At 39.5% G+C, this 14716-nt stretch overlaps 1 protein-coding gene across 4 annotated transcripts in view; it reads left to right on the plus strand.

The window, feature by feature from the left end:
• Nucleotides 1–1035: 1035 nt before the first annotated feature.
• The window catches only part of POLE2 (DNA polymerase epsilon 2, accessory subunit), a 63045-nt gene continuing 49364 nt past the window's right edge, over nucleotides 1036–14716 (plus strand). For 3 of the 4 annotated variants that reach the window (XM_069091972.1, XM_069091975.1, XM_069091974.1), the window contains exons 1-5: nucleotides 1036–1181; nucleotides 8028–8128; nucleotides 9215–9290; nucleotides 12770–12847; nucleotides 13402–13495. In XM_069091972.1, the coding sequence (XP_068948073.1) occupies nucleotides 1114–1181; nucleotides 8028–8128; nucleotides 9215–9290; nucleotides 12770–12847; nucleotides 13402–13495 (417 nt within the window). In that variant the 5' untranslated portion in view covers nucleotides 1036–1113. Of the gene's footprint in view, nucleotides 1182–1214; nucleotides 1476–8027; nucleotides 8129–9214; nucleotides 9291–12769; nucleotides 12848–13401; nucleotides 13496–14716 lie in introns of those variants that run through there. The other variant, XM_069091973.1, reaches the window with a different exon arrangement.

Raw genomic sequence — 14716 nt, forward strand, 5'->3', positions numbered from 1 at the left:
AAAAAAAATCCCCCAAACATTTTTGGTTAAATGTCTTATAGTCTGATGAAGACCAATTAACAACTATTTATTAAGGACCTATTATATATACCAGGCACTGTGCTAGATATTGATGATTAAAATAGAGTGAAAATATCCCTGCTTGCAAGAAGTGGTTTGGTTTATTCTTGAATGAAAAAGCAAATTTCACCAGTAAAAATAGTTTTTTTTTTTAAATGACAAGCATTTTTTCTCAAGAGTCATGGTTAGCAGTTTTCCTTTGTGTTTCTGTACAACTGATCCTAGTTTATTGTAAGCTTGAATGATCCTTTGCTTCTTCACACCAACAACTATTGCTAATAACTCTAACAGTTATTAAAGTGCAGTCTTTAAGAGCTATAACTTTTCACATTTTCCTGCAGTAATATCCATACTGGAAAAAAAAAATACAAAGAAAAGAGAACAATGAAACTAAGATATTACAAGAAATTCAAAACTCAACTGAAAAAACTATCTAGTTAAGGTCCGAATTTTTAAATTAGAGAGGGAAAGTATATTATATCTTAGCCTTTGCGATTTTAGAATACCTGTTTTGTTCTAAATTCATCTCAAGCATCACCTTATAAATATGATGACTTTAGTGAAATTTTAGTCCCATCCCACCTGATGAGCTGGTACACTAATTACTTGGGTGGAACAGTAATTTTTACATATTTTGTGATAGCAATGTTCATACAAATTTCTTTTAATAGTATGACAATAACTCCCTTCCCTAACAGAAATGACAAGGTCAGCAGAAGTTAGATGGAACCCCATCAAATTTCCTAGACTAACATTCCAGGTACAAAAAATTTAGTGCTTTTTCTCACACAATTCCAGACTCTTTTTGAAGTCCAGTATGAGCTTCCCTTAAAAAAAAAAAAAATTGGTTAATATGATTCATTTAAGTAGCTGCCCCTAAACCCAGGTCGTTCCTTTGTAAACATTGGTCCAGAGCTCTCAGCTTAACTAGAGCTCACACAAGTTCCGGTGGGGGAGGGGAGCTCTCGTCACGTGCGCTCTCGGGGGGCGGGTCCTGAGCGCCGGGAGTTGCCGAAGAAGGAGGCGGGGCCGCCCTGGCGCCAAAATCCGAAAATGGCGCCGGAGCGTTTGCGGAACAAAGTGGTCTCCGCCTTTAAGCTGCGGGGCTATCTGCTCCGGGGGTGAGTTGTCTCGGGGAGCGTTTCCTGAAGGGGTTGGCATGGGAAGGAGGCGGGTCTGCGGGATGTCCCGGGCCTGTCGGGGCCGAAGCGTGCCAGCCTGGGGCGAGGAGACATCCCGGGCCATGTGGGGGAGCCTTTCCGAAGCACCCAGTGTTCTAAGCGCCGACCGTAGAAGGCCAGGACAATGACAAGGCCTGCCCTCCCAGAGCTTCCAGTCTAACGACAGGAAGCCGCAGCTACGTCAGACCGTGCCGGCTAACGGGAGGGAATGCGCGGGGGATTCGGGAGGCAGAGGTGAGGAGCGCAGGACGCAGCCTGGCGGGGAGCCAGGGACGCGGGGCCAAGGACCCCGGGAGCTAGGAAGGCAAGCGGGAGGGTTTATGTGTGGGAAGGCACTGCGTTTACTGAACTGGAAGTGTATAAACTGGCCAGTTCTGCTCCATTTCTTGGGGGCAGCTCGGCTGCTCAGTGGATGGAGCTTGGGGGCCTGGAGTCAGACAGACTCATCCTCCTGAGTCCCAGTGTGACCTCAGACGCTTACCCTGGGCTGTCACTCAGCCCAGTTTGTCTCACTTCCTCGTCTGTAAAATGACCTGGAGAGGGGCGGCCAGGTGGCTCAGTGAGTGAGAGCACCGGCTCCAGTGTCGGGATGACCTGGATCAAATCTGGGCTCAGATACTTAGTACCCACCCAGAAACACCCGGCCGTGTAACCTTGAGCAAGTTACTGAACCCCAATTGCTTAGGGGCGGCCAGGTGGCTCAGCCAGTAAGAGCACCGGCTCCAGTGTCGGGATGACCTGGATCAAATCTGGGCTCAGATACTCAGCACCCACCCAGAAATAACTGGCTGTGTAACCTTGAGCAAGTTACTTAACCCCAATTGCTTAGGGGCGGCCAGGTGGCACAGTGAGTGAGAGCACCGGCTCCAGTGTCGGGATGACCTGGATCAAATTTGGGCGCAGATACTCAGCACCACACCCAGAAACACCTGGCCGTGTAACCTTGAGCAAGTTACTTAACCCCGATTGCTTAAAAAAAAAAAAATGACCTGGAGAAGGAAATGGCAGTATAAAGATACCGAAAACCCCAAATGTGATCCGGGAGAGTCGGACACGTTTTGGGGGGAACTTGAAGACCTGTTTGTAGGTCCGTGGTTGGATTTACCACCACTACTGCCTCCTCCCCCCCCCCCAACAAATCTTCCCCCCCAGTATATGCCAAATGTTTTAAAAATTATTTTTAGTTGACAACATTCAGTTCTACAAGTTTTGAGTGTTAAATTTTTCCCCCCTCCCCAAGACAGTGTGCAGTCTCACATAGGCTTTTGTATACATTCGTATTAACCATTTTCACATGAGTCATATTGTAAAGAAAAATTATAATCGATGGAATGAACCGTGAGAAAGAAGAAACAAAACAAAAAAGAGACAGCCAATAGTATGCTTCAATCTGCATTCAGACTCCGTGATTCTTTCTTGGGATGTGGATAGCATTTTCTGTCATGAGCCTAAGAGCCAAGTCTGTCAAAGTTAGTCATTGCACAATGTAACTGTACAGTGTTTACCTGGTTCTGCTCACTCAGCAGCAGCAGTTCATATAACTCTGTCGAGGTTTTTCTGAGGTCGACCTGCTCATCATTTCTCATAGCACAATAATATTCCATTACATTCATATACCACAACTTGTTCAGCCATTCCTCACAATTGATGGGCATCCTCTCAATTTCCAGTTTTTGGCCACTACAAAAAGAGCTGCTATAAATGTTTTTGTACACGTGTCCTTTTCCCATTTGTATGATCTCTTTGGGATACAGCCCTAGAAGTGGCATTGCTGAGTCACTATACTCATTTTTTATAGCCCTTTGGGCTATACACTAATTTTTTAAAAATACCTTGGCTGAGCCAAGAAAATGGAGCATTAAACTAATTCTTTTACTGTGAAGAACTCACTTTATCTGTGCAAATAGCTAAACAGTTGTATACGCATTTAGGTTTGTGAATTAAGTCAACAAGTGTATTTTTGAATTCTGGCTATTCCTAGCCCTCTTAGGAGCAGTGGGTTAAGAAAAATAGCATAAAATAGCTTCTGATCATAAGAAACAATCTTGTTGATAAGACAAGAATTAAAAACATTGGCTTCTTTTCAGCAAATAATGAGTACCAACATAATGGCTGCAAAGTATAATGGAATTAATGTGAGATTGTTTATGAAAGTACTTTATAATTGTAGAGTGCTATACAGATGCAAGATATTATTCATAATAGTTGTAAGTAGAATATGATAAAGTATCATAAAAGGTACAAAGTACTATGGGAGTGCAGAGTAGAGAAATGTTATTTCCTGTTGGCATTAGGGAAAGCTTTATGCAGGTATTTGAGTTGTGCCTTAAAAGGATGGGTAGGATGTGGAGAAGGTATTCTAGGAGGAAGAAGCAGTGAGAGAAAACATATGGATACATTAAAGCATATGGCATATTGTAGGAATAGAATCATTTGTCTGGCTGGTTGTGTTTACAGATAAAGAAAAAAAGATCCAGAGAGGTTGAGTGAAATGAATTTCTTTAATATTTTTACATCCAATTTTCACTTTTGTACAAAATTAACAAATAATTCTGACCCCTACTCTGTGAATAGAAACTACTTCTTAAATTCTATCTTTATTTGTTTATTTGTTTTTACAATTAAATTTTATGTTTGTTTATATCATTTTACATTATTTGTTTACATCATCCATTTCCACAAGATTTTGGGTTATGAATTCTCTCCCCATCTTTCCCTTACCCACCATCCTAAAACAGCGATCCCACTGTATACCCCCTCCCCCAATCTTCTCTTTCCTATATCCTCCCCTATACCCCCTCTGACTTTCCATTAGGGCAAGATGTATCTCTATACCCCAGTACCTGTATATCTTATTTCCTAGTTGCATGTAATAATAATAATTATTATATATTTTTTTAAACATTTGATTTTAAAACTTTGAATTCCAGATTCTTTCCCTTCCTCCCTCATCATCCACTCTTACTTGGAAGATAAGGAGTTCAGTATAGGTACATGTGTAGCTACACAAAACATTTCCATAGTGGATACATTGTGAAAGACTGACTATTTCCTTCCATCCTGTCATGACCCCTACTTGTTCTATTCTCTGCTTTGACCCTGTCCCTTTTCAAAAGTGGGTGCTTCCAACCAACTTCCCTCCCTTCCAACCTGCCCTCCCTTCCATCATCCCCCCTCTCATCCCCTTCCCCCCTACTCTCCTGTGGGGTGAGATACCCTATTTAGTGTGTATGTCATTCCTTCCTTAAGCCAAATTCAATGAGAGTAAGGTTGACTCATTCCCTTTTGCCTTCCTGTTCTTCCCCTTCATTGACAGTTTTCCCTTACCTCCTATGCATAAGATAATTTACCCCATTCTGTCTCTCCCCATCTCCTCTCATTATATTCCACTCTCACCTCTTAATTTCACCTTTTAAGTATCCCTTCCTATTCAATTGATTCTGTGCCCTCTGTCTATGTATACCTGTACTCATATATACACACACTCACATATGTATTCAGACGCCCATATACTCTCCTATATAGACATATATATGTATGTATACATTTCTATTCTTTTCAACTATTCTCATACTGAAAAAAGTTTCATAAGTTACAATTATCCTTTTTCCATGTAGGAATGTAAGTAGTTCAACTTTGATAAGTTCCTTATGATTTCTTTTCCCTGTTTACCTTCTCATGGTTCTCTTGCTTCTTGTATCTGAATGTCAGATTTTCTATTCAACTCTGGTTTTTTTTTTTCTCAAGAATGCTTGCAAGTGCATTCTACTTCATTGAATGACCATATTTTCCCCTGAAACATGATACTCAGTTTTGCAGGGTAGGTGATTCTTGGTTTTAATCCCAGCTCCTTTGACCTTCAGAATATCATATTCCAAGCCCCTTGATCCCTCAGTGTAGAAGCTTCCAGATCCTGTGTTATCCTGATTGTGTTTCCAAAATATTCAAATTGTTTCTTCTTGGCTACTTGTAATATTTTCTCCTTGATCTGGAAACTCTGGAACCTGGCTATAATATTCCTAGGAGTTTTCTTTTTGGGATCTTTTTCTTTTTCTTTTTTTAAAGCAATTGGGGTTAAGTAACTTGCTCAAGGTTACAGGGCCAGTTATTTTGTGTGGGTGTTAAGTATCTGAGGCCGGAACTGAACCCAGGTCTCCCAACTCTGGGGCCGGCGCTGTTACTCACTGTGCCACCTGGCCACCCCTTTGGGATCTTTTTCAAGAGGTGATTGGTGAATTCTTTCAACCTCTGTTTTGCCCTCTGGTTCTAAAATAGCAGCGCAGTTTTCCTTGAGAATTTCCTGAAGGATGATTTCTAGGTTCTTTTTTGGTCATGGCTTTCAGGTAGTCCAGTAATTTTTAAATTATCTCTCCTGGATCTATTTTCCAGGTCAGTGGTTTTTCCTGTGAGATATTTCACAGTGCCTTCTATTTTTTCATTTGTTTGGATCTGTTTAATAGTATCTTGATTTCTTATAAAGTCATTGGCTTCCATTTGCTCTAGTTTAATTCTTAAGGAATGATTCTCTTCAGTGAGCTTTTGAGATTCTTTTTCCATCTGGCAAATTGGCTTTTTAAGGCATTCTTCTCCTCATTGGCTTTTTTTGAGCCTCTTTTGCCATTTGAGTTAGTCTGTTTTTTAAGGTGTTATTTTCTTCAGTCAGGCTGTTGACCTGCTTTTCATGATTTTCTTGCATCCTCATTTCTCTCCCTAATTTTTCCTCCACTTCTCTTATTGGGTTTTCAAAATCCTTCTTAAGCTCCTCTATGGCCTGTAACCAGTTCATATTTTTCTTGGAAGCTTTTGGTGCAGGAGTTCTGACTTTGTTGTCTTCCTGTTGTTCCCTGCTTTGAACCTTTTTGTCCTCAAAATAGGAATCTAAAGTCAGATTGCTGTGCTTGCTTTGCTTCCTTTGCTTGCTTATGTTGCCTCTCAATTACTTGACTTTTGAGCTTTTTGCCACAGTAGAACTCAGATTCCATAGAGGAAAGCTTTGTCCCAAATTGCTGGGGTTCTCACAGCTGCCAGAGCTATTAGTTGGGTGCTGTCTCTGAAACCTCCACTGGCTCTGGTACCTGGTCACACGCCCCAGGCCCTCCACCCTAGACAGCAATCCAGATCCAAGTAGGTTAAAACAAGTGTGATTACCCCTCAGACTGGTTGCTTGGTTCCCCTACGATCTGCAGGCCAGGAGCTCTGAAGCAGCCTCACTGCGGTGGCCACCACACCTCAGCCGCTTCTCCCACTGGGGGCAGAGGCCAGACCACACTCCTCAACCCCCTGTTCCCAAAGTCCACACTGACCTCTCACTTTTTCTTTGGCATTTATGGGTTGATAAGTCTGTCAACTGCCATAGCTGTTGGTGATTCACTCTCCCAAAGTCCCTTCAACTGCGACTGGTCAGGCAGCCCTGAGGCTAAAACCATGGGCTTAGCCCAGGCTGGGCTTTGCTCCCAGTGTGTTGCAATGGTCCCTTCCTATCTGCCTGCCAGGCTGCCTTCAGCTGGAGATTTGTTTCTCTCTGTCACTTTGTGGGTTCTGTAGCCCTAAAGTTTGTTTAGTCTTTTTCTAATAGATATTTGAGGTGGTTATGGGGGGAGCACATGGAGTTTTCCTGCTTCTACGCTACCATCTTGGCTCCCCCCTAAAATTCTTTATTTTTAAAATAATTTCTTTTGGCTTTTCATTTTGATTTTGTTTGTCTTTAAAATTCCCAGTCATATGAAATTTTTCTTCAAATGCAAAATGTTTAAAAAGATGGAAGTGTGCTATTTTAAACTCATTTGAAAAATCTGTTATTACAAACTTATTTGATCTAAGTAAGTCATTTTTTCAGCTACTCTGATTCTCCATTGTATACATCATATCAGTGACATTGGTGCCCTCCAGCGATGCAGACTGAATCTCATCCATGTCTGTTCATTACATGCTACTCCTATATTCACTGTAGGTAGTCCATACAGTGGGGTAGGAACATTTACTTTATTCTCTTGATATTATATGGGCTGCCTTATCCCTCCTAGTCATTAGGTAAGGAATACACCCGTGTTTTGTTTTTTCTGGTCAGACATTTCTCTGATGATACCTTTTATATTGTTCCTTTTTTGTTTTTTGTTTGTAATGTATTACAACCTATATAGCCCTACCACCTACCATTTCATTCCCTTTTGGGTGATCCCAGTTTCAGTTCTATATAGAATAAATGAATAAAGTGTTTATCAGGGTCCTGGGCTTTTCCCATCAGGGACTGAGGGGAGATGGTGATCAAGGTGGTGTGGATAGTTTATTTTCCTGGCAAATAGCTCCTTCCATCTCTCCTTCAGGCTGCCTTGCTGCTTCAGCTCCGTAGGCTTGCCTGTCTGTGGGAAGATACTGAGACCTGGCCCCTTCTTCAAAGCAGTTGCTTCCCCAGATAAAGGCAGTGAGGTTTGTGCTGGAAGCAAGTCTGGTTGTTTAGTGGGCACTACTGTTTCCAAGACTCTTTGTTTCAGGGTCCTTAGCTATCCCTATCAGAGTATTAGGGAGAAACGGGGTGGTAGTGGGGGGGTGTGAATTGTTTGGAACATGCTGCCTCCTCTCTTGCCCCATTGCTTTAGCATGAGCAAAAGTCACACAGATGTGTAAGGTCTGTTCAGGAGAGCAAGATTCAGTTTCAATAATAGACTGATGATTTTAGTCTAGTAATTAATGCCATGTTTTTTATATTAAAAAGTACTTTGCTTTTAAGTATAGATTACCTGTTTTTTTTTAAGTCAGATTTCTTATTTTTTTTCTTCCTTCTATTAGTGAAGCCACTAAATACCTCATTGAAGCTCTTGAGCTTGTCCCTGAATTAGAGCTTGAAGATGCATTGGAAAGTGTCATTGATGTTGTTGAAAAGCGGCCATGTAAGTAACTTAAATTGTTCACATAGTTATAAATTTAATTTGATCCTTAAATTTGGTGACATGTTTGTTATAGCACAAAGTGCTTTACCTATTAGACACACCATGCCACCTTTCCCCAATTTGACAGTAGCCAAAGTATTAAACCTGAACTTTGGCCTGCTTCTCAAGGGCTTGTTTATTTGTATAAGTCATAGCTGATGCTGTTACAGCTATCTTTTCTCATCTTCCCTACACTTCTGATTTTGTTATAACTAAGAGAAGTAATTGTAGTATTACACCAGACTTTCTAGAAAGTTGTCATCAATTTAGGAAGCACCCCTCAGACATCCATCTTTCCTTGGATGCCCATTTGAATAAAAAAAAACTGATCTTCCCTCCAATTGCAGGTAGTAACAAAGGACTTTTTGCTAGCCATCTTGGCCCATCTAAATGTGCATCAACTGTTGTCAGTACAATAGGAACAAATCTGTAGTCGTCTGTAGTGTCACAGATCTATAGGTCCCTGGCTGTGGTCTTCAGTGATTTTGTTCTCTCATCTGTTCCTATTGATATTATTGTAGAAGGAAGAGAATCAAATCTGTGCAGAAACATTGTTACAACACAGGTGGAAAAATTTCCTATATCTCATTTTAAGATCTGTAGATAGAATAGAGCCACTTTTGCTCATATATTGTAGTGGTTAAAAATATAATATAGGAGTAACATGATTTCAGGTATTTTTTATTATGAACTAATCAGCAAACTTTTATGACTCAAGTGGGATGTGGACTTTTAACCTTTTTTGTGTCATTGACTCATTTGGAAATTTGTTGAAGCCTTAGGACTTATCAGAAAAATGCTTTTTTAGTGCACAAAATAACATTATAAAGGAAGCCAATTATATTAAAATATGGTTATCAAAATATTTTTTAGTAAATACCAAATTCTCAGAGTCCAGGTTAAGAACTCCTGTCTTAAAACATTTTTCTTGAAAATTGAAATAATTTTTTTGTTAAGAATATTTTTCAGTAAAAATATAAGACTAATGTTTAAAAATTAAACATTAGGAAATATTTCAAAAGTATAACTTTAAAATTGTCTTTGCAGTGTCATCAAATATGGTTGAACGATCTGTAGTGGAAGCAGCAGTCCAGGAATGCAGTCAGTCAATAGATGAAACTGTGTATGTTGACATAAGTATCATTTTATTAAGTTATTAAAAATTAATTTTCATTGATTTCTTTAGGAAAACAAGTGCTGCTCAACATTATCTGGAATAGAAAGTTCAATTATTTTTAGACATTTTCATTCAAATGATGTGCTTTGTTCTGTTCATCTGTTATTTTTCTTGGTTTTTAAGGTTTTTAATATCTTCATGTATAATATACATTTTGAAACAGAAGGTACATTTTTATATTGATTTGCTGGCAGTTCATTTTTGCATATTAGTTGATTTAGAGATCCAAAAAGATAATTTGCTATTAAACTTATCCATTAGGTTGATAATTTTGAATTAGAACCTCATCCTGTTGATGTGAATACAAACAGTGCCCTAAGGGTTAAAAAGAATATTAAGGGTTGCCTTTTTTTTCTTTTTTTTTTGCAGTTGGGGTTAAGTGACCTGCCCAAGGTCACATGGCTAGTAAGTGTTTGGTGTCTGAGGCTGGATTTGAATTCAGGTCCTCCTGACTACCAGGGCTGCTGCTCTATTCACTAAGGGTCGCTTTTCTAATACTTTGTGAAGCCCCCTAGCTTATTCTGTAACTTGAAGGCATACTAAGGCCCTTTCTTCCTTTTCTTGAACCTGTACCAAAAGAATTGCTTTTGTGTCCCTTATTCCTGTGTTTTTCCTGCCCTTTAATTTTTAACCTGTGACCTCCTGTCCTGTCCTTAAATCCTTAAACCACAAAGAATTCCCTTGGTCTCCCTCATCCTTTGTCATCCTGTCCTGCCTTTAATCTTTAACCCCCATAAAACATCTACAACTACTTCATCATTCTGAAACCTCTATATAACCATAACTCCCCCAAATATCAGGGTCTCACTTAGCTTTCTTGTTTAAGGAGACCCGTGTTTGCTTACACCACAAATAAAGCTTTCAATGGCTACAGAGAAGTACTAAGTGAATTCTTTTAACACATAAACTGCTCTCCCAAAATCTAACCTTAAGAGTGTTATTTATGGGAATCTCTGTATTCCTTGCCTTTTTCTCCTGTGCTCTGTTAGTCTGGGCAGTTTTTCCAGTGGCTAGGCTTTGAGAAAACTGTTTCACTTAACCCAAATTAAGAGATAAAGGCAATTTAATAACTTATAGTGAAAAATGCTCGTTGGGAAAAACAAATAGGGGACTCAATTTAGGAAATAACATTAAGATCAGACACTTTCTTTCTGATTTGGGGATCAAGGGTAGGAAAGTGCCTAGAGCCATTCTACTGGACAACCATACTGCACCCTGCTCACTTTAAAAGCAAAACAAAACCCCAGGACCACAAAATACACCCCCAAACTTCCTGTTCCTGATTGAACATTCTTTTGTAACAAAGAAAAGCAATTAAATAAAAATATCTGGTATCTTGATGATATCTAATGAGTATTTAGGAATGCTCTTTCCTACTAATTAGTTTCCTCATTTTCTATCCTGAGGATTTTCTATAGTCAGAGTTAAGCTTCCTGTAAATGATATTTTCGTTTCCATTGTTATATAATTATATAATTGTTCTTTCTGCTTATTTTGGTTCTTAGTCTAAGTTCATATAAATCTTTGCAATTTCTCCAGATTCCTTACAGTCATTTTTTTACTCAGTAACAATATTCCATTATATTAATAAGCCATACTTTTTTTTTTTCAGTCACTCCTCAATCAGTGGCCTTTTGTTTCTGGTTCTTTGCTACCACAAGAAATGTTGCTGTGCCTCCTTTTGGTATGCAGGGGGCCCTACTTTCTGTTTTAATGCCTTTGGGTTATGTGCTCAGTATTGGGGTCATTGGATCAATGGACATAGACAATTAGTAACTTTTTGCTTTTCTGTGAGACCCAGGCATTGCACTTTATTAGAGTCATTCTTTTTTTTTAAATAACATTTTATTTTTTTCTAATTACATGAAAAGACAATTTTCAATATTCATTTTGAAAGATTTTGAGTTACAAATTTTTGTCCCTTCCCCCTCCCCAAGAGGGCAAGCAATATGATAGAGGTGATACGTGTTCTGGTCATGCACAGTATTTCTGTGTTAGTTATGAATAACCAGCCATTCTTAAAAACCACAGAATTAAAAAAAGAGAGAGAGCAATGAAATACACATAAGCAATGAAATATAGCATTCAGGTGGGGAAACTAGCTCACTCTGGTTTTACCTGATCAAGGTCAGGCCTTGAGAATCAACCAGTGTTATTAAAAACATGACTGTTGCTATCACAAAATGAAATATAGAATTATTGCTTTTCCCAAGTAATTCACTCATGCCTGCAAAACATCATCAAATCTATGTCACACCCTCTTGTGTGACAAAGGTCTCTTTCTTGGGCTCTTTTCTTTCACTTGGTGACCTCATTAGCTTGCATGGATTTAATCAATCCTTTCTGTGTATGTAGCCCTGGTGTCCTGAGCCACATTCCCACATTCCCACCTCTCCATTGGATATTTCCAACCTGCGTATCAGACTTGGAATGTCTAAATGAACTTTCTTTTCCCCAAAACCACTCTGCTTCTGAACTTTTGATTTCTGCTGAGGTCACTACTGTCACTCACATTTGAAAACTCAGAGTTATTCTTTTGACTTCTCACTCTTGCCTCACATATCTAATAATTTGTTAACTCCTACCAACTCTTACGTTCAGAACATCTGTCACACCCCTTCCCCTTTTCTTTACTCACACAGGCACCACCATATTTGTGCTCTCATCACCTCCCAACGTGCAATATTGCAGTATCCTCCTAATTTCCCTCTGTCTCTGATCTCACCCTTCTCCAGACCTTCCTCCACACAGCTACCAAAGTGATTTCCCTAAAGCACAGTCCTGACCAAGTTATTCCCTTTGTCCATTGGCTCCAGTGGCTTGATTTTACCCCAAGTTGCAGTTGATACTCCTCAGTTTACTTTGAATGCCTTTTTACAATCTGGTTCCAATTTAACCTTTCCTAGTCTTATTAGGTATTATTTATTCCCCATCATGTGCTCTTCATTCTGGATACACTGACCCCACACATGCTGCATCTCCCATCTCCGTGTCTTTTAATAGGCTGTCTCACACTTGGAGTGCACTTCTTCCTTTTATAGCCTCCTTTTTTCCTTCAAAGCTCTGCTCAAACACCACTTACGTGAAACTTTTCCTAACTCTTCCCAGCTGTTATTAGCCTTTCTAGTTCCCTCCTTTACTTTGCATTTATTTTGTTTATATTAAAATATGGTGTTCCCCTCAGAACATTCCTTGAAGACTGGGAATATTTCATTTGTCTTTATATCTTCAGATCCTACTTTGGTGTCTGGCACATAATCAGTGCTTGATAAATGCTTGTTGAAATGTTGAAATATATAAATAAATGGGAAAAAAAACCCAAGAAGGTTAATATATGAGAGTATTTTTCATTGTGCAAGTTGCCATTTTGAAGTAGAATCTTATTAATAAGGTCTTACGTATTTTGTGTTTTATTTTTTCCCCAGAGAACATATTCTTAATATAATTGGAGCATTTGATGTTCCACACTTTGTGTATAATCTGGAAAGAAAGAAATTTCTACCGTAAGTTTTCTTAAGCATTAAAAAATAATGCCTCAAATTTATATAGCCCTTGAAGATTAAAAAAAAGCAACTTTTCTTCTCATCAATCCTATAGTGTACTTTGCTTCCTACCCTCTTTGTAAACCAAACCCGGGAAAAAGACTGGGGTGGGGGTGGAGAGCTAGGCAAACTGTGACCTAGGAATTCTTCAGAGGGCCAGTGTCTGATGCTAGTAACTATTTATAAGCCTTTTAATTATAATACAATTCCTACCCAAAGACTAGAGGGCTTATTAAATGCTTTGTTTATTCAACAGAAATCAACCCTATGAGTTAGCACCCTGTCACCATTTTGCAGATGAGGAAGCTAAGGATCATAGATGTTAAGTGACTTCCCCATGGAAATCAGTACTTGAAGTCATGTCTCTTGCTTTTGAGCCCCATGCTCTTTCCCTATACCACATTACCTTCCATAGATGTAAAATGTTTGCTTATGTGTGCTCGTTTCCTATAGTACCTATCTTTAAGAAACAAGATAATCACTTTGAAAGAGTAAAGACATTCCTCTTTGTCCAGGCTATCAATGACCAGTCATCCTTCACCAAATTTATTTGGGAAAGCAAGAGACAAAGCAGAGGTGTTTCGTGAACGTTATATCATTTTACAGCAGGTGAGTTTAAAAAAAGAGACAGGCTCTGGTTAGTTGGTATTTACAGTTTGACTTGATAATTTTCATTATATATTTGTAAAGATAAATTTGGGGAATTGTATTTCAGAATTTTAAGGCTTCTAGTAATAGAGATAATAATGTATTATATGGGTCAGTGTTCATTTAATATTTTGTGTTTTAGAGGAGATTTTCTTTCTGACATTTGGGAAAATCCCTTCACCCTTTTAGATCTCAGTTTTTTCATAATTAACTATAAGGTCCCTTCCTGCCTCTCCTCTCCTTCCTTCCTCTCTCCTCTACCTCCTCTCCCCCATTTGTGCTGCTGAATGGAGCTGAAGAAAGTCATACAACTCTGCTGACTGGGTACATTATAAATTCAGCTTTGACTCACTACAGTAAGGCAATCCTTTTATTATTTCCTCATTGATTCTATATGTCAAAAGCTATTTCAAACCTTCCACACCTCTACTCCCATCTCTCTCTTCATCATTTTTTTTCTTTTTGGAGGGCAATTGGGGTTAAGTGACTTGCTCAAGGTCACACAGCTAGTAAGTGTTGAGTGTCTGAGGCTGGATTTGAACTCAGGTCCTCCTGACTTCAGGGCTGGCGCTCTATTCACTGCGCCACCAAACTGCTCCCTTCATCTTTTACTTTAATGAAAAATTTTAGTCCATTTGACATGACAACCCTCTCCTTCATCACTTAATGGGTGCTGCCTCAGTCAAACTGGGACTTAAGATCTTGCCAGTGGACTCAGATAGCTCCGGAGGAGAGAGTAAGGCTGATGACTTTGCACAGCTGTACTTTACTTAAATCAAATGCACTTGCAAGTAAGGATATCACCTTCCTAATGGCATGGGTCCTTTTGGAGACATAAGGACAAACAAACAGAGTAGTAGCAGCAGCCCCTCTGGGGACTCAACGGGCCAGTTCTAGTTGGGCAATGCTCCCTCCCTGCCTCCTTCCTCCTTTCTTCCCCTTCTTTCTTCCCTTCTCTTCCTCCTCTCCCCATGTCTATATAGGGAATCATGCCTTTACCTGTGGGTACTCTGCCCAATAGAATATAAATTTTGATAGCTAAAACCTCGCAAAATATATTGGGGTTTATGGGTTAGGTTTTTTCCTCAAGGATCATGCCTTAAACCCGATCACTGGCTCTCACAGATTGGCCCACAGTAGGTCCCAGCCCAAGCCTCACTTGCTCATTGTTTGGGTTTTGAT

The sequence above is a fragment of the Petaurus breviceps genome, unplaced genomic scaffold (genome assembly GCF_028583685.1).
Source record: "Petaurus breviceps papuanus isolate PSGF00001 unplaced genomic scaffold, PetGlider_PUasm1.0 189, whole genome shotgun sequence".
Taxonomy (NCBI): Eukaryota; Metazoa; Chordata; class Mammalia; order Diprotodontia; family Petauridae; genus Petaurus; species Petaurus breviceps.